The sequence below is a fragment of the Micropterus salmoides genome, unplaced genomic scaffold, assembly GCF_014851395.1.
Source record: "Micropterus salmoides isolate LMB-PRFRI ecotype aquatic unplaced genomic scaffold, ASM1485139v1 Ms_hic_scaffold_14, whole genome shotgun sequence".
NCBI lineage: Eukaryota > Metazoa > Chordata > Actinopteri > Centrarchiformes > Centrarchidae > Micropterus > Micropterus salmoides.
This window is the reverse complement of record NW_024040485.1, coordinates 13,090,916-13,113,916: the sequence shown is the minus strand read 5'-3', so window position 1 is coordinate 13,113,916 and position 23,001 is coordinate 13,090,916. Positions and strand designations below refer to the sequence as shown.

General features: G+C 39.2%; 2 protein-coding genes across 2 annotated transcripts in view; both read right to left on the bottom strand.

Moving 5' to 3' along the window:
* Positions 1 to 1,476: 1,476 nt before the first annotated feature.
* On the bottom strand, positions 1,477 to 17,558 carry npc1 (Niemann-Pick disease, type C1). Its single transcript, XM_038717764.1, has 25 exons — positions 17,407 to 17,558; positions 15,057 to 15,185; positions 14,793 to 14,899; positions 14,257 to 14,402; positions 13,850 to 14,017; positions 13,058 to 13,307; positions 12,870 to 12,952; positions 12,377 to 12,747; positions 11,961 to 12,187; positions 11,422 to 11,522; positions 10,798 to 10,900; positions 10,476 to 10,665; positions 10,076 to 10,258; positions 9,731 to 9,845; positions 9,413 to 9,540; positions 9,019 to 9,153; positions 8,737 to 8,826; positions 8,245 to 8,435; positions 7,968 to 8,083; positions 7,184 to 7,313; positions 6,840 to 7,025; positions 6,039 to 6,270; positions 4,102 to 4,215; positions 3,663 to 3,825; positions 1,477 to 3,567 (listed from the first exon to the last, which is right to left on the bottom strand). The coding sequence occupies exons 1-25, from the start codon at positions 17,482 to 17,484 to the stop codon at positions 3,485 to 3,487; spliced, it is 3,819 nt and encodes a 1,272-aa protein (XP_038573692.1). The 5' UTR covers positions 17,485 to 17,558; the 3' UTR covers positions 1,477 to 3,484.
* Positions 17,559 to 18,810: 1,252 nt separating this feature from the next.
* The window catches only part of egfra (epidermal growth factor receptor a (erythroblastic leukemia viral (v-erb-b) oncogene homolog, avian)), a 41,110-nt gene continuing 36,919 nt past the window's right edge, over positions 18,811 to 23,001 (bottom strand). The window contains exons 26-28 of the mRNA XM_038717763.1: positions 22,291 to 22,338; positions 22,071 to 22,164; positions 18,811 to 20,841 (exon numbers count right to left, since the gene is read on the bottom strand). Of these exons, the coding sequence (XP_038573691.1) occupies positions 20,498 to 20,841; positions 22,071 to 22,164; positions 22,291 to 22,338 (486 nt within the window). The 3' untranslated portion in view covers positions 18,811 to 20,497. The remainder of the gene's footprint in view (positions 20,842 to 22,070; positions 22,165 to 22,290; positions 22,339 to 23,001) is intronic.

Genomic DNA, 23,001 nt, shown 5'->3' with positions numbered 1-23,001 from the left:
ATGCAGGAGATTACACTATAGCCTACACAAAACTGAGCATCAACAATAAAGTAAGCATCAACAAAAAGCTGTATAGTGACAAAACTAATTAAACTAAATTAAACACTATCCCTTTTGTGAGTCACAATTACTTTTACCTTCTTTCAGTTTTAATATTGTTATTATTATATATTAATATTATAATATTAGGTATTTAGTTTTGCATTTGACCAGGATTTGCTACTTTCAGTTTGGTGTGATTTCTAAAATATTTAAGCAACATTTTAAGAAGCATGAAAAGGCATTGCAATCCTCACAGGACTCCTATAAGAAGACCTATTACTTTCTAGTTTTGAGCCAAAATTGAGGGGTTAATTTTAATTCAGCATAGAACGCAATTTAAATTTAGATTTTTTTTTTTGTTGTTGCTAAAATGTTTTTTATACCTTCATGACCGACAACACCGTAGCTGTGCGTGTCTATGTCATAATGAATGATGGGGACAGGTCAGAGTCTAGTGAGAGGCGAGCCTTGGACATCTTACATAATAGTCCTCTCACAACCTGCATATCCTCCCCTGCAGACAGCACAGCACAGTAGACCTGCAGAGGAAATTAATATTTTAATCTCTCACCCAGATTCAAAGAACAGTCCCTGCTCTCACAGGGCCGCATATAAATAAGTCATGAGCTGAGGGGTTTGTGTGACAACAGGGCTGGAGAGACAGACACAACAACACGCGTTGGGAGGAAGTACACAGCTCAAGGCTTGGCAGCGACTTTCAAATGGGATGTGAGTGAGTGACGGCCTGTAAAGTTTTGGTGTAACTATCTAAAAAGCTGCAGATTTAGACAAGCAACAACCAGCTCCTTTCAGGTGCATCAGTTAATATGCTCTGCGGACTTGGTATTTGAAACACTTGCACCCTGAATTCCCTGACGATGACAAAGCATGGCAAGACTGCTTCTCTTCAAGACATAGAAATTAGGTCACTCCCACTACATTACTGAGAACATGATGCAGACGGAGCTCCCTGAATGGATTCAAGCGCCACATTGTGGTCAGTCTGAACAATCTCATGTGTGGTTTATGCTACAGAGGGCATCAGCCTCAGTAATATTAACTTTAACAGAATATCTACTGTAGATTTTGTTCCAAAAACTCTTCTTCCGGCTGGAGCTGAGAAACATGTGATTTACAGTGGCTTTTTATGTTTAACTGGTACCTCTGGTGTGTGTGTGTGTTCTGAAGGCAAAGTTTGCTTTTTCAGCAAGATTGAATGGTTTTGAGTGGAATCCTTTTGACCTGAAAATTGGATGTTTGGGGAATTGGGTGGGAAGTTTTAGATTTGTGTTTAGAATTTCAAGAAAGAGAGGCATAATTGTGAAGAAATTTTAAGAGATCGAGAAAAACTGTAAGTCAAATGTACATCTGCAAAATCAAGATGAACTCAGAGGTATATCCTTTGGGAAATAAAGACAAGCAGGCTCCACTACATACTTTTCTGAGAATGTTAAGTATTTAATATGTGTTAAAAAAACATTAAAAACTAAAAAGCATGCCAATGCTTGATTGAGTGCTGTTAACAAGCAAAATTCTTCATTATTCATGTTACAGCTCAAACATTTTTCTACATCCAGGTTTAAACTTTACATTGACCAACTTATTTCTTACATTCAAAAAAAAAAAAACCCCGACATTACTGTATTTTAGAACACTAAAATCAAGGAATTGTAATCTTAAAGGTCCCAGCAGGTTGTTGTTGTTTTTTTTGTACCTTGGGTAAAATGTTAACATCCTCTTCCAGTGACATCACAACCACATTCAAATTTACCTAATGGAAGCACACCACCTTGATGAGGGATCAATGACTCGTTGCAATCTCAGACAAGATGGGGTGAAGGTGATGCAGGTGAACACGCTCCTGGGGTGTACAGTTATTTTTTCAATTGGCTACACAAAGTTGTTGGTTTTTCTTTAAAACAAAGTAATTTCTTTGGAGGACTTAGTTTAAAAAAAAAAAAAAAAAGGACACTGGAAGAGGATATTAAGTAACGGATAGTAACAAACTGTTAATTGTTAAACAAAAAATAACATGTTTAGGACTGAAAAAACCTCAGCACTGAACCATTATGCAGTCATTCTACAGTAGATGACAAAGAAATACATCTAAATTAGTCCTACGTAAGCTATTTCAAGTTAAATATAAGTCTCCATCTCTTCACCTCAGATGCATCAAATGTTTTGTTCAGTAACTGCAGTGTCTCATTTACACTCCCACGCAAAACCATTATTAGCATTCTGGCACCCTTTACACCTGGCATCAACATGCGTCTGGACTGACACCGGGTTGTTTGTTTTGTTTTGTTTTTTGCTGTGACCATTTGTAAAAGCACCCAGGATGGACTACTAACCTAGTCATGCAAACACTTTAAAAAGGACAATTAGGATACATTAGACTAGTTCTAAAATGAAATGTTGCACCAGATCATGTAAATAGCTTATTTCCAATGTGGAAATAAAAGACCATGCAGGATGTGGTTTGGATATGCACAAGTACTTGGACTGTTTAGCTTTTGGCTCTGTATCCCACTACTGTGACTTGTAAATGAAACGATGACTGTTATGTGTAAGCTTTGGTAGTGTTTACATCGACATCAATGTAGCCTTTAAAAAAATAATAATAATAAAAAAAATAGGGGCTTCAATTCCTACACCACTCGCTGTTCTTAAATTCTAATGTGCAATTCCAGTGTGCTGAGTCGAAACATTACTGTCCTAACACTTAAAAGCTGCACAGGAAATGCACTACTAGATGAAAATGCTACAACTAGCTGGCCTGCTATTTAATACAGTCTCTGGACACAGCCCCGGGTATGATCCATGTTAATGCCAGGTATTATGAGGGCCTATGATAATATTAATGTACTCTAATTAGCTCCAGTCTGTGTGCATTGTGCCAGTCAATAAATGATTCATAATATCAAATAGTTCTACAAAAGCCCCACATATGTAAATGTTTGAAAAAAAGTAATTTTACACATTATTTTTTCCCCTGGTATATATTAAAAAAGTTTTACCCTTTTGAGTTTCCCAAATGAAAATAGCTCATAGCATATATGGAACTGATATACTGTCTGTCAACTGATGTCGGGGGGTGGCGTCTCTCCTACTTCCACACTGTCAAAGTGGCGTTTTCTGTACAGCGGTATGTCGCTCATGCTTCAAACATTGAAGTCAGGCTTGTCATGTAGTGTGAAGCGTTAGAAGCGGGAGGAGGAGGAATGGTAGGGGGTCCAAAGTCTTCTGAGGAAACTCAATTAGTTTGCAGTTGGACAAGGCCTCCGGCGCTCCTATTCCAAAGTATATTCCTGAGTTAAATCTGTGCATAGTAGTGGCAACGATGATGAGTGGGTCATTAGTCACAGAAACGGCTTGCGCACACACCCGCATAGTCCCTCCCACACAAATAGTTAGTTCTTTGTTCATTGTCCAAACCGGCCGGCTAGTAGTTGAGGAGCCGCTCCCTTTCTGTACCAACACAGCGCTTGTTAGCAGCAAACACCTTTGCCTTGTTAACTGAAGGACCTGTGAAAAAAAGTCAGAACATATATTTAATTTTTAAAAAAAAACAAACATTAAATCTCAGATACTTTTCCTTTTAAATGTGTGACATCACTGACCGATATAACTGAGCAGTACAGGGAGGAAGATGAGGCCGTGTGTTGCCCCCAGCAACACTATGGCCAAGTACATCCTAAAGTAGAAAACCTGGAAGATCTGTGACTTAGAAAGTGCCAGGATTAGAATACCGCCAAACTTTGTTAATGTGATCCCACTGAATACCTGCAGAAAGGAGACAAGTGTCATTAAATGTCATGTCGTGTGATGATGACTAAAATTAGACAAGAATTATTTAGGTTTATACATTATAATTTTCAGCTATAACAGATATGCAAGTTGGGTTGCAGGGAAGGATAAAGCAAAAGAACTGCTATATCCTTGTTTGTTCACACTAATATCCATGATAGCAGCACACAAATATACATATTTAAACTAAAAAAAGCTTAGATTGAAAAAGCTTTTCTTGTGATTTTGGTTAAGAGGTAATGCTCGACTTACAGAGCTGCCCATGTGAGCCAAGGCCTCCTCTGCCCGCTCCACTCGGTCCTTCTTCACACTGATGGAAAAGGCTCGTACAATATGACTGCAGAACTCCACCGAGATACCACAGCTCTGCAACACAGAAAAGGGAACAACTCAGCACCAAAACATCAAAATGCTGGAATATAAGCAAACTGAGTAAAGTCAGCATTGGCCAGTGAGATGAAAGAACTTTTTCTGATTGTTATGACGAAAAAATCTAGGTGGTGGATACAGTGACATTGCTAGAACAAAGTCCCTTAGGCTGAGCAACAGGGGTCAGATGATCAAACATACTGTAAACAAGTCCCAAGTTTAAAGGCCATCTTAACTGGTGATTAGTATATTTTATATCAGTAATGATAAACAATCTTATCTGATTAATTAAAGGTACAACTCTTAATATTTGTTAACATACCTGTAATTGATATGATCAATAATGCTAAGCTTGCCTTTACAGAGTTATTACTTGGAAGTGAAAGAAAAAGTGAATGTTCCTGAAATTAAAAATTGCCCAGTAAAATGTTGTCATACCTGAAAAACAACAAAAATAGGATGAAGACTGTACAAAGATGAAACGTTCCTTTAATGCCAAATTCCCCTCTGACAAGTCTTCCTTCAATGCTTATATTTTTTTCCAATATAATATATGTTTATCTTGCTTTACTTAAAAACATACTTAAAAGTTGTTTGATATTGTCTTTTGGATTAAATTCAGGTGTTCAGTAGACTGTACTATGAAGGGAGTTCCACCTACTCAGAGTTATCAAGCAAACTCAGGGTTGACAAACCTACAGTGGTGTTAAACGGTACTGCCATGGTGAATACAATGTTAGTTGAGATGGTGTTAACTTAGAGTTGATGCGCAGTCGTATAAAAGGGGCGTGTTTGGCCAGTTTTTTCGCAATGGCGCATTGTCCATATTTTCCCCAGAAGAATGCAAGTTTTTTCAGGATTTGAGGAGTTTAAAAGTTTAACAGTCAAATCCAACACCGTGGCAGCTGACCAAGCCAGGGAGGCTTATCGGCATCGCATTGAGTTAATTTGTAATCATCTATAGGCTACAGTGTTGTTATTGTACACTTATTTTGTATTTTAGACACTGTTCTTTTATGTGTAATATGATTAAGATGTAAAGGTAGAAATGCACATTAATCTACAAGTAAAACAATTACACACAAAGTTACAGACTTCGCAGCCCAGTTCAGCCCACAATCACTATATTATCATGCACCTTATAGACTTTGCAAGAAAACATTTGGTTTGGATTTTTTGTGACTTTAATTAAAGGGCGATTCCGATTTTTGTTCTTATAAATTTACGTCTTTCATCAAGGATTTTTCTTCTCGGTTTATTAATCCCCACCCCGGCTCCACATTTTCTGGAAACGTAACATAGTCAATCTAAATATGTGAAAACTCTTAGGATAAGTCAATAATAGCCTACAAATGGTCTACATCTCTGAAACTGGTTCTTTATTTAGCCTAATTATGATCTCCTACCTAAAATCACCAGGCTGCAGGGATGGCTGTATGAATGTGATGCTATTGTGTTAAGAATAACGTAATTTCAGCTGCAACCGCAGTGGAACAAGTCAGGATGAAATCTAAAAATATTTTATCAAGTGGTATGTACACCCACTTCTCATCATTAACACTGGGTAAAGATGTGGTGTGTAGTCCATCTATACACAGGGTAACCTGTGAGTTAACCACTGAACATAACCTGCTCAGAGCAGTTTAGAGATGCAGCGTATATTGCCGTGGCAACAGACCTCGGGTAAAACCTATCCACCTTTCGTAGTACCGGTTAATCGGGAAGTTACACCCGACGTCACCTGGATAAGCCAGTCATCTCGCTTTGTAGTACAGGCCACAGATCTACACTGTACGTGTGTGTTTCATGTTGCCTCTCACCATGACCAGGTTCACAAGAGACACTGCGTTGAGGCTGATGTTCCACAGCCACATCATGCCGAACATGTTGACCAGGATCATGGCGATGGTAATGCTGACGAGCACAGCTGACCATAGCTCGAAGCCCAACAACACCGTCGTCACCAGAAATATGGATGCCAATGACATGCCCAAGTTGAGAGCGGTGTCATACGCAATGGTGAGGTACTGCTCGTAAAACACATAGAAGACGCTGTAAAGGAGGACATGTATTTTAGTGAACAGCCCTTAAGAAAAATTGGCACGATTCGTCTAGCCTATAATGTGCACCGTCATTCATTTTCTATTTTTATTATTATTCATGTTCTTTCAAGCAAAGCTAATTATCTGCTACTTTATCCCGTCATGCATTTCAAAGGAGACCTATAATTCAGCTTATTCTAACAATAAAGAGACAAGGCTAATCTAATTTGGTATCCTAAAATCACTTTTTCTTGGAATATTTCATCTATATTAGTGGTGGTATGACTCTTATTAAATAGGAAACAAGGGACAAAGATACTTTCAGTACTAAAGGTCAGACATGAGCTGCATTACCATTTATAATGTTTTCCTTGCTGTTGCTTCTCTATGACCTACTTCCCTCCCAATACCCAAAACAAGCAAAACATCAGTTACAAATATTTCACCTTAGAAAACCCTAAAGCGGTAGTTGAAACTCAAAACACCTAATGACTGTCACAAAGACAACAATGATAATGATATTATTTACAGCCTATTAAGCAAAAATGAGAGCACTACGTACAGTACAACAGGACTTACCTGTAGGCAAAAACTTTGTGGTTCGTGGACTGAGTGATATTGTCAGCTATGATTCGGGCCATTCTTAAAGCATCTATGAAGTCTGGGGATTCTTTCAGGATGGTGTGGTAGGTCATGAAATAAGTGGCTCCGACCCCCGTGTTGCCAGGATACAGGTCAACTGCCGTGGCGTAGGCTGCGTGGCCGCTGGAGGAGCATTAAGGGAGATAAACGGAGGGGAAATTACCAACCACAACGAAACTGGTATACTGTGATTTTTTAAAAGCATAAGTTAAAGTATTCAATACAATTTTTCAACAAAACCCTAAAAAAATAAAAACATTTCAGCAGAGCAATAAGATTACCCTTTTCCACAATTGGCGTTGGGATTGTCTGACAAAAACATGGGCAGAAACCGCATGAAGTCGTCTCCTACTGGCCTCTGCTTCCCACTGGGAGTCATGGGCCGACAATGTACACAGGAGGAATTTACCACTGGAAAACAATATCAGAAATATATTCATTCATTTAACCAACTGGATTGAAGAAATATACAGATTTGCTGAGACAAAGCCATGAACTGAAAACAAATCACCTCAAAGTTGCACTTAAAGGTCTTATATTTTAGCACTGAGCCTACAGTGTAAAACAATACTTGTTATTATTATAAATGTCTTTTTCATATGCTGAAGCAATGTGTTGCCGACACTCAAACATAAGTAATTTCTATTAACCAGGGATCTTTTATAATGGAATTCCTCATTTTGCTGCATTAATTATACCAAAATTTTGCTAACATAATTTATCTGTGCTGATTAATGCCAGAAACACCACAATCCTGTTAAGATGAAAAGTTAAATTAGTTTGTACAAGTCACTCACATACAGATTGAAAAACCTGAATTTTGTTCTGCAAATAACAATCTATAATACCAAGACAAGAACATCAATGTTTAGTTTTATATTGCCATATATCTACTGTGCTTTTTGCGGGATTATTCCCTTAAACTCCATTCATTTCACTTATTTTATGTAAGAAAAACTGGCAAATAAATTTTTATTTTTTTTTTTAAAGTAGACCGTTGCAGATTGTGACTCCAAGATCATGAGACAAGGGTTAAGGGCATGTTCACATTGTATACAAAATTACCCGAGGCATTGCAGAAGGCCCCAGTGTTGTTGTAGTATCGACAGCAGGTGGACTGAGGCTTCACCCAGTCAAAGTAGTCATCGAGCCAAGAGGACGGTGTGAAGGCGATGGTTGTGCTGGGAGTAAAAAGGAATAGTGAAAGTGAATACGGACAGACTTTAATCTTTTCATGACCATTTCTTAATCACAAGTTTTTTAAGTTGCAAAGCCTGGCTGCCATATACATTCAAATGTTGTATATTTAATGTAATTTTAAAAATTCATAGCTCGGACTTACTAGTTGCTGATGAGTGAGGCGGCGTAGACCTGCTGGACTAGAGAGTTGTTGTTGCAGCCCACTCCTCCACACACAACATTCTGGCCCTCTGGAGAGCTGTAGTTGAGACCGTCCTTCACCACAAAGTACACTGGAGCTCCAGTGTGGAGGTATTCGCTTATGTTCTTAAAGTAGTCCAGCACGTACGAGTCCTACATGGAGAGACAGGTCGTCAGAATACCAAGCACAGAAATGCAAGCCAAGGCTATTATGCATGTTGTACAGGAAAGACTGTTGCAAAAATGTAACGATATGGGAATTTAAATAATCACATCAAACAGCATGCAACTGATTTAGCTTCATGGATGACTGACAGGAGCAAAATAAACTCTGATAAGTACAACTACAAAAATTCAAAGCAAAACTTTTCTACTTAACCCACATCTATTAGAAACAAATTAAAGCTGTGTTAGCCATCCACGAACACAGCTATGCTAGAAACCACAGACTTACATCAGGCATGGAGAGTTTCTGGTCCAGTCCAACCTCTACTTTATTCACCACAGCAATACTGAAGGAGAGCATTCCCACAAACACTGCCACCTAAACAAAGAGATGAAAAAGAAAAAAAAAAAAAAAAAAAACACATTCATAAGAAAAACATAATGATCACGTAGTGAACAACCATTATATTCTACTCAGTGAAAACTAAGAGGTGCAATAGTCAAACTAAATCCATCAACACATTAGAATACCACATGATGGTGGGATAGGCAGAGCATCAGAGGTACTTACTATGATCGGTCGTACCCACTCTTTGAGGATGAATGGGGCATAGACTTTCTTGAAAAAGCGGAAGAGGAAGCTGTCTGTCTTGGTTTCCTGACCTTCTGACAGTTTCACACAGCAAATTATGTCGAGTCGATTTCCCTTTTGAAACAACAGACAACAGTCTGTCACTAATTTGAAGTTGACTCATTTAGAACAATGCTTCAGCCATGTGTCACTGAGGTGAGAGAGGAAGTTTTCACCGCAAACAACTACTGCAGTGGTTGTCAGGGTGAAAACTCATTGTAGCTGTACGACATTAAATCTGCAGGAAACCCCTTTTCATGAAAACCTCAATCAGCCATCTGCAAACCCTCCAGTATCATCATTTATGTCACCACTATTTCCCCCTTAGTCTCACCTCCTGTCTTCTGGCGTCCAAGCCGAGCAAGCTGACAAAGCAACTGATCTGCAACAGGAAATCAATAAAAACAGCCAAGCCAGCAAACATAGAGAAAGTCCTCACTGCGGGCATGTTGGACAGGGCTCCTACAGAAGACAAAGTCAACAGTTTTAGCAGCATGTGACTCACCAGGAAACTATGGCACTTTTTGTAGCAGCTGCGGTAATTTGTTTTCTTCATTTAAAAAGGGTGGAACATTATCATTTAGAATACACGTAGTTTCATTTACGTGGTCTGTGTACACAAAGAGGGTGTATTAAACAGGTACTATTTTACCCAGGAAGAAAGCCACCGTCTCGGAGAAGGAGGAGAGGAACATGCTAGGGGCTATGTCTCCAAGAATACGACCAATCTGCTGATGAAGTTGCTCCTGGGGCATCCGCTCATCCCTCTGTTGAGAAATACAAATGGAAGTCACTTTTAGTAGGTTTAACAGTTTTTATTGGCAGCACGCAATAAACAAATAAAAAATAAGATCTTGGTAAAGCAACAGAAATGTCATGTCCACATTAATAAAACTAAAAGTACTAATCATTAAGATGAACATAAGAATTAAACCATGTGGCAAATCAATGGCAAATTAAGTTAATTAACAGCTTAATGGACGGAGACGGAGGTTACCTGATATGTCTGTACTATAATAAAGATGTTGTCTACTCCAACAGCTAGCACCAGGAAAGGAATGACTTCAATCACAATGAGGGTGAGGGGGACACCAAAATAGCTGAAGATCCCCAGTGAGGAGGCCACGGAGCTCAGCACAATTAGGATACCCGCTACACCCAGAGAAATCTTAGAGTCCACCTGCACAGGCAAAAAGATATAGGATCAGTCACGCTCTTTCCTTCAGCTGCAGGACGTGGCAGCATGTTGTCACTGGCATGAAAGAGGAGTTACATTGCGTAATGTGTACAACTATTTCAGATATAGTTTATGGTAACATACACTTTCAGAATAAAAAAAATGCATGACACATTGTAGTAAACTGATGAGAACAATGAATCAGTTCCTGGGCTCTTACCAATACTCTTCTGAAGCTGTGGATGTGCCCAAGTGCCAGTGAGATGTAGATGAACATTATAGCGTAGCTGATTACTATGGTGCTGACATCACTGTTGCTCTCTCTGTCTAATTCATCTTCAATGCTCCTCTCTGCACTAAAGGCTATGGTCAGGTTGGGGTTTTTGAAGTTTTTCATGAACTTGATAAATCTGAAATGTGCACAAAAAAAAAATAAAAAAAATAAAAAGACAATAAGTACATGCAAAGACACCATTAACAGTGACTTTTGCTACATGAAAGAGCGCTCTCTGATGGATTTTAGAAACAGATTGTTGTCTCACTCTTTCTCCCATGCCAGAGCTTTGCCCATTCTGACTGAGTCATTCAGGTAGTTGTTGAGTGGAAATGTGATCACTAAAGCGGTGGCATTGTTGTAGTTGGTTTCTGTAATGCAGGGGGGAGGAGATACATTTATTGTAAAAGTGAGGCCATTGCTTAAACAATCCTGTAATAAAATCACCTTAATAATGATTATGAAAATTCCAAATTCCACTGAAAAGCATGGCTGCCTTTAAGAAGAACGTTTTTGGAAGAAGTGGACATTATGTCCTTGATTTTGTTCATACTATCATTTCAAGTAGAACACTGCTAACCTGACTCTTTAACAAAAGTGATTATATTGTATATACAGTGTAGGACTTATTGTTGCAATTATTAATACAAAGGCAACGGCAAAAAATGCTGGCTCCACTTCACTGCTAACTGTCTCAACATTGCACAATCAGCAAAGAGCCCAGTGTTCGGTGTCACTGATACATCTGAGTTAATGTGCAGTAAATTCAGTGACCAGAGATCATAGGTAATTTTACTTTATGCAATAAACAAATGTACAGATAGGTTGTGAACAGATTATGCAGCTGCTGTAAATGCAAAAAAAAAAAAAAAAAAAACTTAATCCATCTCACCATCGTAACCCCCAAGTGCCAGCCAAGGGAAGACGGGACCACCAAAGGTGCCTAAACAGGGGTCATGGAGCATAGTGGTGTCATTGAGAGATGCTGGTGCACTGTGGAAGAAAAAGCAGACAGAGTTATTAGCCTGAATAAAAGTCATTATTAGATTAACCCATTCATCTGTATCAGTTTTTCCATTATCTGACCGCGTGGCAGTGAGGTTAAGAAGAACAGATACAGAACAACTGCATGACAACCAATGAGGAAGTCTGATTGTGCTATTTTAAGAAGACACCCTAACAATAGTTCTCAGAACATACCAGCATCTGGAGAAAAGAGATTATTGTGAGGTGCAGGTGTTAGATTTCAACTCCACTAGAGGATTTGACCTTTTAATAATTTTTTTCCCTACACTTACAATATATTTCTGGAGCCGATTAAGACACATTTGCAAGAAAATGCTAGTTTAAAAAACAGGTTGAGTGACAGATTATTGTTAAACATTTGAAAATGAACAAAAAAGAAAAATTAACCAACTTCACAATAATCACCTGACACAGTAGAGGAAGTGGCTGTGAAAGTCAGCATAGACAAAGAAGTCGTCTCCCTTGCTGTGGTCCAGCACGGCATGGCTGTTCTGGAAGTAGTTCAGGACACTCAAGATGGTACAGTTGGTATTGTATGGGGCCAGTGGAGCCAAGCAGAGGTCTTTCAGTGTGACGTTCTGGCCCTCATATGTTGCTACAATACGTTCGATGTCAAGCTGCAGATCCAGCACCTGGTGGGTTATGGTTAGAAAAAAAGAAATAGAAAGGAGAACCAATAAACCACACTTTCAAGGAAGCAGTGGTTTCTATCTGATCTGGTAACAGACACATTACTTCTATATACAAAACACACATAGTGGCTCTAATGACAAAATACTTGTCATAATCCATCTCCTGAAATCACCTCTCCCCTAACAGACCTGGTGCAAAATGTCTTTGCCCAGGATGGCTCCAAATGGGACATCTGATCCTCCAAAGTATGGGGAGTAGATGAAAGTGTCATTGAGTGGAGTTGTTATGATGAGCTGCACAGTTCTAAAGAAGGGTCCAAAGTGGCTGTCAAAGTAGTCCTTCTCTTGACGAGCCTGGCTAGTGGGAGATGACCACAGCTCAACGGGGTCTGTGGTGACGCGCATGTAGACCAGGCCTCCAGAGGAGGCGACCACCAGGATCAGGCAGCCCAGTATGACCACAGAGGGATGCCGCACACAGAAGGAACCCCAGGAGCTGAAGATGATCCGCAGAGCATTCTCGAAGCGCTCACCCAATGTTTCACAGCATGATGCATTTACTAAGAGGAGAAAAGGACTGGGAGTTAGTTTACTCCATACAGCAGTATTGCACCTAAAGACTAGCATGGCAGACTGATTGAACAAACTAACAAACAAATTTTGTTATTATGCATCACAATACCTTGGTCAGGATTATCACTGTTGAGAGACAGGGGATTATTGCTGTCCAATATGGGGCCATACTCAGACATGATCATCCTTTTCCTGTATGTACAAAGAACCGTACAAGCCAATTCAATATTAACTTCTAAAGCAAGCATCAGAACCAACTTTGTGTTTCCACAGTGGGTAAAGGTTTTGGAGGTATACCTGTAACACCAAGCTCCCAGTACAGTTCCAATAAAGATAAGCAGGAAGGCAATGTAAGAGATCCACATGATGGCAGTCATAGCATCAAGACCGAGGATTGTCCAGGGACTGGGGACAGGGGGAGGTATAGGTTTGGGTCCACAGGCCTTTGTGCAGTCCTGACATGAGCAGGGGCCTGAACCGTCCTCCAGGGCCTCTGTACAGTTATACGTCTTGTTGTTCATGGGGGTATAGCCAGACACTGGGACATCTAGAGCAAAGAAATGGCATGACGCAGCATAGTGACTTAAACAAAAGTAAACAAATATTTAATTTACATAAAAGAAGCAGCAGGGATATTTTTTCTGCAGCAAGATCATGACCTAACATACAAAACTCCTACCAAATGATTTTGAAGGCTCAGCTATGGAAAAGTTTTATTCAAATAGCACTTCAGTTTACCTCATGAGAATTTAAAATATAGGCTTAGGTCCTGTCTGATAAACCAAACTATCCAAACTGATCCTATCTGGCTATAATTGACCCTGCTCTCTCTCTTTCGTAAGGAGTTGACTGGACAAGTATGCCTGTGTACGTGCACAAACAAAACACATTATTATATTTATGCTTACTTTATTTTTGCATTTTTCTCCTATGTTTGCTTTAATATGTGGATTACATGACTTTTGTATTTCCATATAATGTTTATTGAGGTGAGATTCCTTCCATATGCCTTCAGGTTGAGGTTTATTTTTTAACCTTTTAACCTTTTTTCACCTGCACAATTTGCTTCTGCTCTTTTGTAAAATGTACCTGAGAATATCGGGATAATAGGAAAGGGTGTCTGTCCATTGTTAATATTGAACATATACTGGATCCAGTTAGTGGCGTTGCAGTCCTTTGCATCCTTCCCACACAGCAGAGATAAGGCCTTCACGTTGCTGGATGGTGCCTGGACGTCCTTACACGCATTGTACATGGCTGAAAAAGAGCATTATATTATATTTAGAGCAAAACTCAAGATTTTCATTAAGTTAAATTGCCCACCCCCTATTTTATTTGACCAACAAATTTACGGTTATAACCATTAGTCACCCAAGGAATTACACAACTGAGAGCAGGACTTCGTGTTTAAGAAGGGAACTGATTATGTTTACTCAATAGATGTGATATGTCATGAAAATAATGGAGGAAAAATCAACGTCCGGCTGTGAACTCACAGTTAGCAAATGTCTGTCCAACATAGTACTGCACTTCAATTATACTGGAATCGTTGAACTTGGTGGCATTCATGAACTGACTCTGATGGGGGCTGCATGTCAGCTCACAGAAGAGGTTCATCAGATTGAAGAAGCAGGCGGGACACCTGCACACAGACATAGTGAGTGGACATAGAGTGGGAGAAGCAGAATGAAAACAAAAGCTAGACAATGGCTCATTGCATAACTTACAGAATAATAAAACAAGTTAAAGTTTAAGGGTTTAACAGTTTCAATGAAAAAAACAAGGCTATTACAAATGCAGTGCATTAAAAAAAAAAAAATCTACAAAAGATAAGAAAACATGCCAACCTCATCAATCAATCATTTGGCCTGTGTCTGTCTCTAGCCTATTATTTGGAAGATAGAAAGCCAAGGCTTTCATGTTAGAACAACAGACACCATTTGAGCAGCACATATCCTGACAGATTTAAGGTAGATAGCCTTCTCTTTGTGTTAACAAATTCAAATTAAAAAGTTATAACTGCAGGGCATACCGAGACAGGAACTGAAGAGGTAGCTGAAGACTCCCTTTGAGAGTGCGCAACTGGTCAACATCACAGCACAACAGTCGGTTTCCATAGTCATACCCAGGACACAGCTCCTGCATGTAAACACAAAACAGATGACGCCATTTTGACAGAATTTTTCCACAGTGCTAAATAAAGCACCGCTGGAATGCAGAAATTTGTTACAAAAAATTGGATTGAGCATCAAACGTCAGCAATAACAGGACAGAATCATCAATGCACTGTATGTACCGTGAGAAGGTCATAACCCTGAGGGTCTAGCGGGAGGGCAGGACCAGTGTAGTTGCAGTTGTACTTCTTTCCGTGCACCTTCTCGGACTCCCCACACTCGCGATACCACACACAGTGTTGGGCCTCAACCTGAGAGAAAGATAACATAAACACCATGATCATTTGAGCATTGTGTTCCTCGAGCAAAGGAATCTGACATTTTTGTTTCAGTATGTTGGTTTGCAGAAAGTATGTTTCTTTCTCTGTCGAGTTGGCTGAATCTTACTGTATGTAGCTTTTTACTGATAGGGAGGCATATTTCTATGTTTATCTAGTGAGGACAAGAACATGGTCTTTCAAACAAATCAAAGCCAAAAACTCAGAGTTCCTTTAAAGACCACAGCAGACCATGTGACTTAGTTTTGGCTGCTCAAAAGGTCTTAGGTTATTCTAATGTGACGTTAGAGTTGTGCCTTTTTACCTTGAGGTTTTATATTTGCTAGGTTAAACCAGGAGGCATGTTTCATATCCTGTGTTTCTAGTATCTCTCTCTTTGGATGTCTGAAAATAAAAATCTCACTTCTGCAAAAGTGTTTCTTTGCGATCTGGAGTGTAAGCCTTAGTTTAGTCACATCATGCAAGATTATCTTGACTAACTCAACATCCAATGTCAAAAAAGAAAGGCCAGAAAAAGGATTTCTATGGCAACATAACACTGTAGCCACTGTAGTTATAGCCTATAACCATGTTCAATTTGAGCACTTGAAAAAACATTTATTTTATATCCGATATGTTGCAGAAAATACAACAACATACAATCACCACTGTTTAATACTTCAATGCTTACATTTTATACTTTTTACAGCTTCTGCGGTCAAACTGGCAGTTTCCCTTCATCTGTCTATTCAGCATCAGCGCTCTCACGTGTTCTTTGTCAGGAGGGTGACTAACGGAAGTTAACTCACTCTACAAAATGTTCTATGAGTAAGCCCAGTGTTACACCCTGTCCTTCTTCTGTCTTGCAGGATTGAATTCAGTTGTATGTAGCTTTAGACTCGGCCAATACTCTACCTATACCAACTGTTTGTCCAAAATCCACTTGCAAAACTCAGAACTAGTTGTAAGAGCTAAATTGAGCAAGAACCAGAACCTTGCAAAGTTTGTTTAAAGTAGTTTAAACAGAAGCCTGATCTATGACCTCCCCAAATCTGACCCTGACACACACACACACACACACAGGTTTCTGGATATCCACTGCAGTCACCAAATAGTCAATATTTTTAAACTCATCCCACATTCTTGTTGTTTTTGCCAGTATGCTGAGATCTTATCTTGAAACAGTAATGATTAATCATTTAGCATAGTTTCTACGTGGTTCTATGCATTGCAGTGGCTTTACCTAAGTACCTCACCAACAGGAGGGTAAACAATGTAGTCAAGTGAGCAGAAAGGCTACTGATAACAAGTGAGTGAGTATTCCACATCTGATTAAATCAAATGGATGGAACAGGGACACAGTGTTGTTTGGTTTGTTTTGAAATGACATCACCAAAAATACCCTCAAGTGAGGAACTGATAGACATGGTGTCTTTATGAAAGAAGATCATTCTCCATAAAACTACAACAGGACAAATGTGTGAGACCATGCAAAAGGTGGATCTTGGATATTACACCTTGGGGTGTACCTTGACCATCAATATCGTCAAGGTACACCCCAAGGACTTGCTTATCTTTTGTTTTGTCACATTTACTACTTACATGTACATTTGGACAATCCAAATAAAAAGAGATTTCATCCACAAGCAGTGATAACGTCTGTTAAATTAATTTCTAGCTATCTTGCTTCCAAGCCATCTAACGTTAACGTCTGATGCTAAATAACTTGCTAACGTTGCAGATAATGTCTTAACTGGGTTAACCACAACATTAACTGAACACATTAACTCACATAACAGTTTTCTATCTGTCAATAAATGACAGAATAAAACTTCTTTCGAAAGCGGCTCCTGGATACAACCTGCCTGAGGACTACCTGTCTCTGAGGAATGTCAAAACTAACGTCATGTCTCATCCATTTCGGCTTTCGCTAACGTTACGGGGCTGGTGCAGTTCCCAGCTAGCATTAACTTTAGCTATAATGCTTCAGCCACTATTAAGCTAACTACAGTCTAACGTTAATTTAAACCCGGATATTAAAAACAAAGTCCCTAAAGAGCTAAATTAACGTCAATTACACAGACCTGAGTCTCAGTTTCGCTAGCCGCCTCAACTAACGTTAAAGTTAAAAATAACGTTAACACTACGCAACTGGCGACTGAGCTGAGTCATGTTTTCGTCGCGGGAACACACACGCACATTAAGTTACACTCACCCATCGGAAATGTCCCTCTGACAGGAGTACAATGAAAAACAGTAAAGACAAAAGCCTTCTGCCTGGTAAGTCTCCCATCCCTCTTACTCACGAGACCGAACAGAAGTGACAATCCTCTACAGAAGGTTCGCATTTCATGTTATGGTTTCTTCTTCCTCGGATTATTTGTTTGGGGCAGAGACAAACTGTTGCTTCAGTGCTGCCACCCCGCGATATTGAGGCCGCATGACACCTATACACACTAATTAATAGGCCCTGAAAACAAGGGTGTGGGGTTTAGTTTCATTGATGAAATCAAACAGAACATTGCCATTGACATAATCTCCTCTTCAAACAAGAATGCGGGTTAATGATTGACGTGTATGATGTCTCATCAAAGCACACCAAAACAGTCCTGATGAAGCAGATTCGTTGCTTATTGAGTTACGGTATAAATATTTTAAGTTAATGGCGAAACACTTAAGATTTGAAACGAGGTGTTCATGTGCTTTAGATCTTAATTTAACCTAACAAACTTTTAACATAACTTTAACTAGGATATATCTATCACATCTCTAAATCCTGCAAAGACTGGATGTTACCTTAATCCCTAACACACAAAACCCCAAAGTCTAACCTAACCTCTTATATACACAGCACAATCCCCCCCAAGCTAAATAAGTAAATATACCCATCATATACCATCTTCAACTTAGCTATTCTTAAGTTTTAAATTGGTCAAAATATGCTGTGTTGGCAGTTCTTTGAGCTTGCAGCTCATTATAATTGCATGTTAATTTAAGTTTTCCCCTCAGGTCAACATTTTAATTTCACTTAATCTCTCTTCTGTCCTGAACACAGCAGACAGCACCATATCATGCCGGGGTGAATAAGAAACCCCTTGTTTATTGAAATTAATTGCTCAATTTTCCACTAGTTTCGAACAAATATAAGGGATTAAATAATATTAATATAAGTGTTAATCTCCTCAGTCAGCAGTTAAACAGTATAATCAGCAATGAAAGGAAATATTTAAGATGATAAATAACATCAAAAGCTCACTTTTGATCTATTAAAAATGAAATGCCATTGTTTTATTCTGTGTGCATTACACATTGTGTATGCAATGAAATTTTGTCCTCTAAATGCTCAATCAAGCTCCTTCTAATAACGTCAGCGGTGGTTTCAGGTCATGTCAAGGTGGTCAAAGGATTGCTATGTCACACTGACGTGCTGGAACTATAGAGCCTTCTAGTGAAGCAGCAAAGCATCAGGGTGGATGCTGCTTTGCTCAGCTGATTATCTGCTAAAGATATTTCATCAAGTTGTTAATTGAAAACTGAGTAGATGAATGAATCCTCAGGCTCTGAGTCTTCTTTCTTTATCTCACCCTTCTGTGGGGGAAAACACTAACAAACAAGACGATTTTCCATAGAAAAAAAGATTTATTCATCTTCACTTTTGAATGAAATAATCACAATTCAGGAATAAGTGCATATTCACGTATGATGTGACAAAACCGTGTACTGAGTATAAATTATACTATTTTTTGGGTATATTACAGCATAATCATTGTTTTCTGTACATGTACCTGTGTAAAATCTGCAAAAGTAGGTGTACAGATTGCTACAATAGTATATTCCTTTAAAACTAGGAATAATGTTTGCAATGTTAATGCTCTTGCAAGACTACAAGACTTTAAAGCTAGGCGCAGATTCATGGATACGGCGTGAAACAACACAGTCTACAAATTTACAGGGAAACACTACTTCCAATCTACAAATTCAAAGAAGTTACTCACATGACCTAAGACAGCTCAACCGGCATTTTTCCAAAAAAACTAAAGAAAAAAAATATATATATAAAAATTGTGAAAACTGAAAAATTTTCAAAGTGGTGGCTTTAACCCTGTTTTGAAGCTTTTTAGTTTTCCTGGTAAAGTTTTTTGCTGTCATGTCAATCTGTTGATCACTAAAAACTTGATAAGCTGTGCAGTCGTAGTGCTACAAAAGATACCATCTGTTGGAAGTAATCAGTAAAAGGGCCATCAGAGCTTCCTGGGTCCACAAACTAATGTGACATAAAACTCAGGGTTTAGCCAACTTTGTGGGTTTACACACCAATATGCTTCACGCTACAGGAGGTCTGCAGGTTTTGGACTGCAAAACACAGCAGTGTGAATATGAGCTCAATCACATATGCTACATTTAGTTACATTCTCTACATGGTTAGTGTGGGAGGACACAGGAAACTCTACTCTCTGTAATACATATAGAACTGTCTTAAAGCATAACCCATTTAAATTTTACAATTCAACAGTATTCCCCTTTAAACTGGCTGCAGTCTATAAATTGCAACATCCTCATTGACTCATCGTTCAGGATGAGCGTCGTCAGGCCTCTGAGGTCCCTAACAGTCAAGCCAACACTGACTCCCTTTAAAACTCCCATTAATCAGCTTGACTTCACCACAGAGAAATCTTCTGAAGCTTCACATCAGCGTCCACTGAAAGCACCACTGTGTGGTGTGTTTATATTTCAACATATCAATACTGTTAGCTGATTGTGTATCTAACTTGTGATTCTACAACACATGTACCATAGGTTGTGTTTTAGGTTAAGCTTCCAGTTTCTGTTCTTCGCAGTAGACTGTCTGCCTCCTAAAAAAATATAGCTGTCCTCCACTGACACATTTGGATCACATACAGAATTTTGTGCATTACTTTTAGAGAGATTTTCTCTTCTGAGGCTTTCAAAAGAGACTTTCACTTTAGGACATGGGTTACAACATGTATATATCTGGTCCAGCAACTCTCAGGTCAACTGAGCAATGTACAAGTCAGCTTCCATCCAGCTTTCATCAAGAAAAAGTCATTTGTAGTCTGGCGGAAAGAAAAAACTCTTTGGAATGAGAGGGAATTTGCGTGACAAGTATGACTGCATGCAAACAACACGGGAAGCTGCACAAAGTGTCACCTGACTCCGTGAGACAGGATACAACATACATGATAATTGATGGTACCACTTAGCTGTCCTTTTCCAGCCAAGACAGCAAAGCAATTTCTGAATGGAACAGGAATCAGTCTTATTTCTTCTCTGTATCCACTAAGTCCTCAGTCTGGACCCAGGTACTCTGTGTTCTCCACCAATGGGATGTGCCCGTTGGCGTGGGTCTTGAAGGTGGGAGTGAAATCCTGTTGGTAATCAGGGTTGTCTATGCTATTCTGGGGAAGGTATTTCTGAATGCTGTGGACCGTGCCATTGGAGGTGAGTGGGAGGATGGCGGGGGACGGGACCTCGTTGAGGTACTCGGGTCCGTTAGTCCCGTTTTTAAAGCAGTTTAGGTACTCTGTCTCTGTGTCCTCTGAGGAGATGGTCGGTAGGATGCTACGAGGTGGACCAGGGTGTTGGTAGATGGGGTTCATCAAATCTGAGACTCCGTTCTGGTTCATGTAGTCTGTAAGAAAGCCAACGACATTAGCAAGGGCACTAGATAGTTTCTCATTTAGTGTTTACACAACTAAAATGGAAACCAGCAGGTCATTTATAAAACTGAACAGACCATACTGGTGGTAATGCATGTTTTAGCCCATTAATTACAAATCATTACATCATTGCACTGCTGATCATTTCCAAATTTTGCAGATTGATTTCCAATCTTCCAGGTAGCCACTGTATGGACTGTAAGGGCACTCCACTTGCTTTACACATAAAGGTCAGTATATTAGTCATAAGGAGTTATTATACAGTATATGCTGTATATAATATATTCTGTTGCTCTGGAGGATATTTGTAACATCTAAGAAAATAACCCTGATGATGTCATCATTATCTTGGCTTCAGCTGGGAGACTTCAGAAGTTTGACAAAAAGGTCTGCGTTGCAAACTGGGGGTATCACGTTAGAAAGAAGTGGAGGTTAACAAAAAGATGCTGTTACAATGCATTTTGGGAAATGTAGGATCCAGTACTTGTGAAAATTCTGTATTTCTTGGCATCGATTTTAACCAAAGTTTTATAAATCTGTCGCTTACAAATGCCCCAACTTTATGGAAGGGCAATTCTAAATCAGTAGAGCACCCAGTGGCAGCTGGTGGTGAAAATCAACATACAGACTTAAAAAAAAAAAGTTTTACAGACGTACAGAAACTTTTAATTTTCTTTAAATTAATGCTGAAAACTTCAGAAACGTTTTCCCTAAAGTTTCAAGGAAGTGATTTGTGGTCAGAAAGCACTGCATTTATGAGCTATGTTTATCAAATCAAATCAAGTCAAGTACAATACATGCAATAAAAAGCACCTGTATGGTGTTTAGGAAAATCTAATAAAGGGGTAGGTAATACACAGAAGTAATACATGTTCTTATGGTCCTGACTACAGCCATAATGGTGCCACTATTTCATTTTAAATCCCCCACTACAGCCACTGAGACTAAAGATATAGGCCTTAATGGATGAAAGACTACACCCAATGTTAAACAGCATCTGTTCTGCAGTTGGGGTGTGATATCAATACGCTTGTATCAATATCAATACGTAACATCAACATGCTAAGTACATCAATACGCTTCTTGTTCACTAGATGTCCCCCTTTCTCACTGAATCAAACAGAGGGGCAAGGGCAGAGCTCTGCTGAGATTCATTTGAATGACAAAAAAACTTGGGTTTTTGAAATTGAAGGATACTTGCCTGGAGCTGGCTGGAAGGCGTCGTCTAAAAGTTTGTCTGTGGGGTCAGGAATATACCGGAGAACCAGGCTTCCATCATTGCTCGGGAATCCATTCTACAACAAAAGGACAGAGACTTTTAGGGCTGCGGCACTGTGGAAAATACAAATAATTCAATTCAAAGACTAATGCTCATTTTGTTTAAGTGTAATGTGAATGCAATGGGATTGGTTTTCTCTTACCAATAAGCCGTTCCTGCTGTGGCACGTTCCAATGCTGCTGTTGAGGCTCTGCAAAATAGATAATATAAGCTCGAGTTAATCTCTTATGATGGCACCACAGTGAATGCAGAGCAGGAAATTGTGTTTCATAGATCCAACACATTTGAATCTGCCTCGATTATCCACAAAGCAGACATGAAGTGAAGAAAGGTTTAAACTGTAACTAAGCAGACATTTTAGAGCAATGAACAACACAAAGATGGTCTGCTGTGCTCAGTTTTGGATTCAGGCAAATCCTTTATTTTTGTTTTGTTTCACTTGGGTTGTCTTTGATTCTGACTTCCTTGTTTTATTTATAGTTTGTTTAGTTTTTTTTAAATGTGTGTTTCTTTCAGTCTTTGTGATTTATTTTAAAGCCTCTCAGTGGACAATAAGTTCCCTTTGAATGTGATAGTAATGTGTTTTTATGGTACCCGAGGAACCATAGCTGTCATCTCAGTACAAGCTGATGAGGATCGAAATAAATGTCCACTGAGCAGATTCATTTTCATTCAGGCAATGGGACAAGCTTTGTTGTGTCATTCAGATTCTCGAGTCAAAGGACTGTGAACGGCGTTAAAACCATGGAAACTGAGCGAATAAAGAGAAAAAGAGTGACAGCTGTGGCAATGCAATTACTTTCAACAAGAAAGGGAAATTAAACACGCTGAAGGAGCAACCATCTGTAAAAAG

Excerpts from the sequence above, each read along its gene's own strand:
- npc1 (XM_038717764.1), bottom strand. The coding sequence starts at position 17,484 with ATGGGAGACTTACCAGGCAGAAGGCTTTTGTCTTTACTGTTTTTCATT. Across the intron at positions 14,018-14,256 it reads TGGACAGACATTTGCTAACT|CCATGTACAATGCGTGTAAG; the intron begins GTGAGTTCACAG and ends GCTCTTTTTCAG. Across the intron at positions 8,084-8,244 it reads GCCTCACTCATCAGCAACTA|CACAACCATCGCCTTCACAC; the intron begins GTAAGTCCGAGC and ends TTTTACTCCCAG.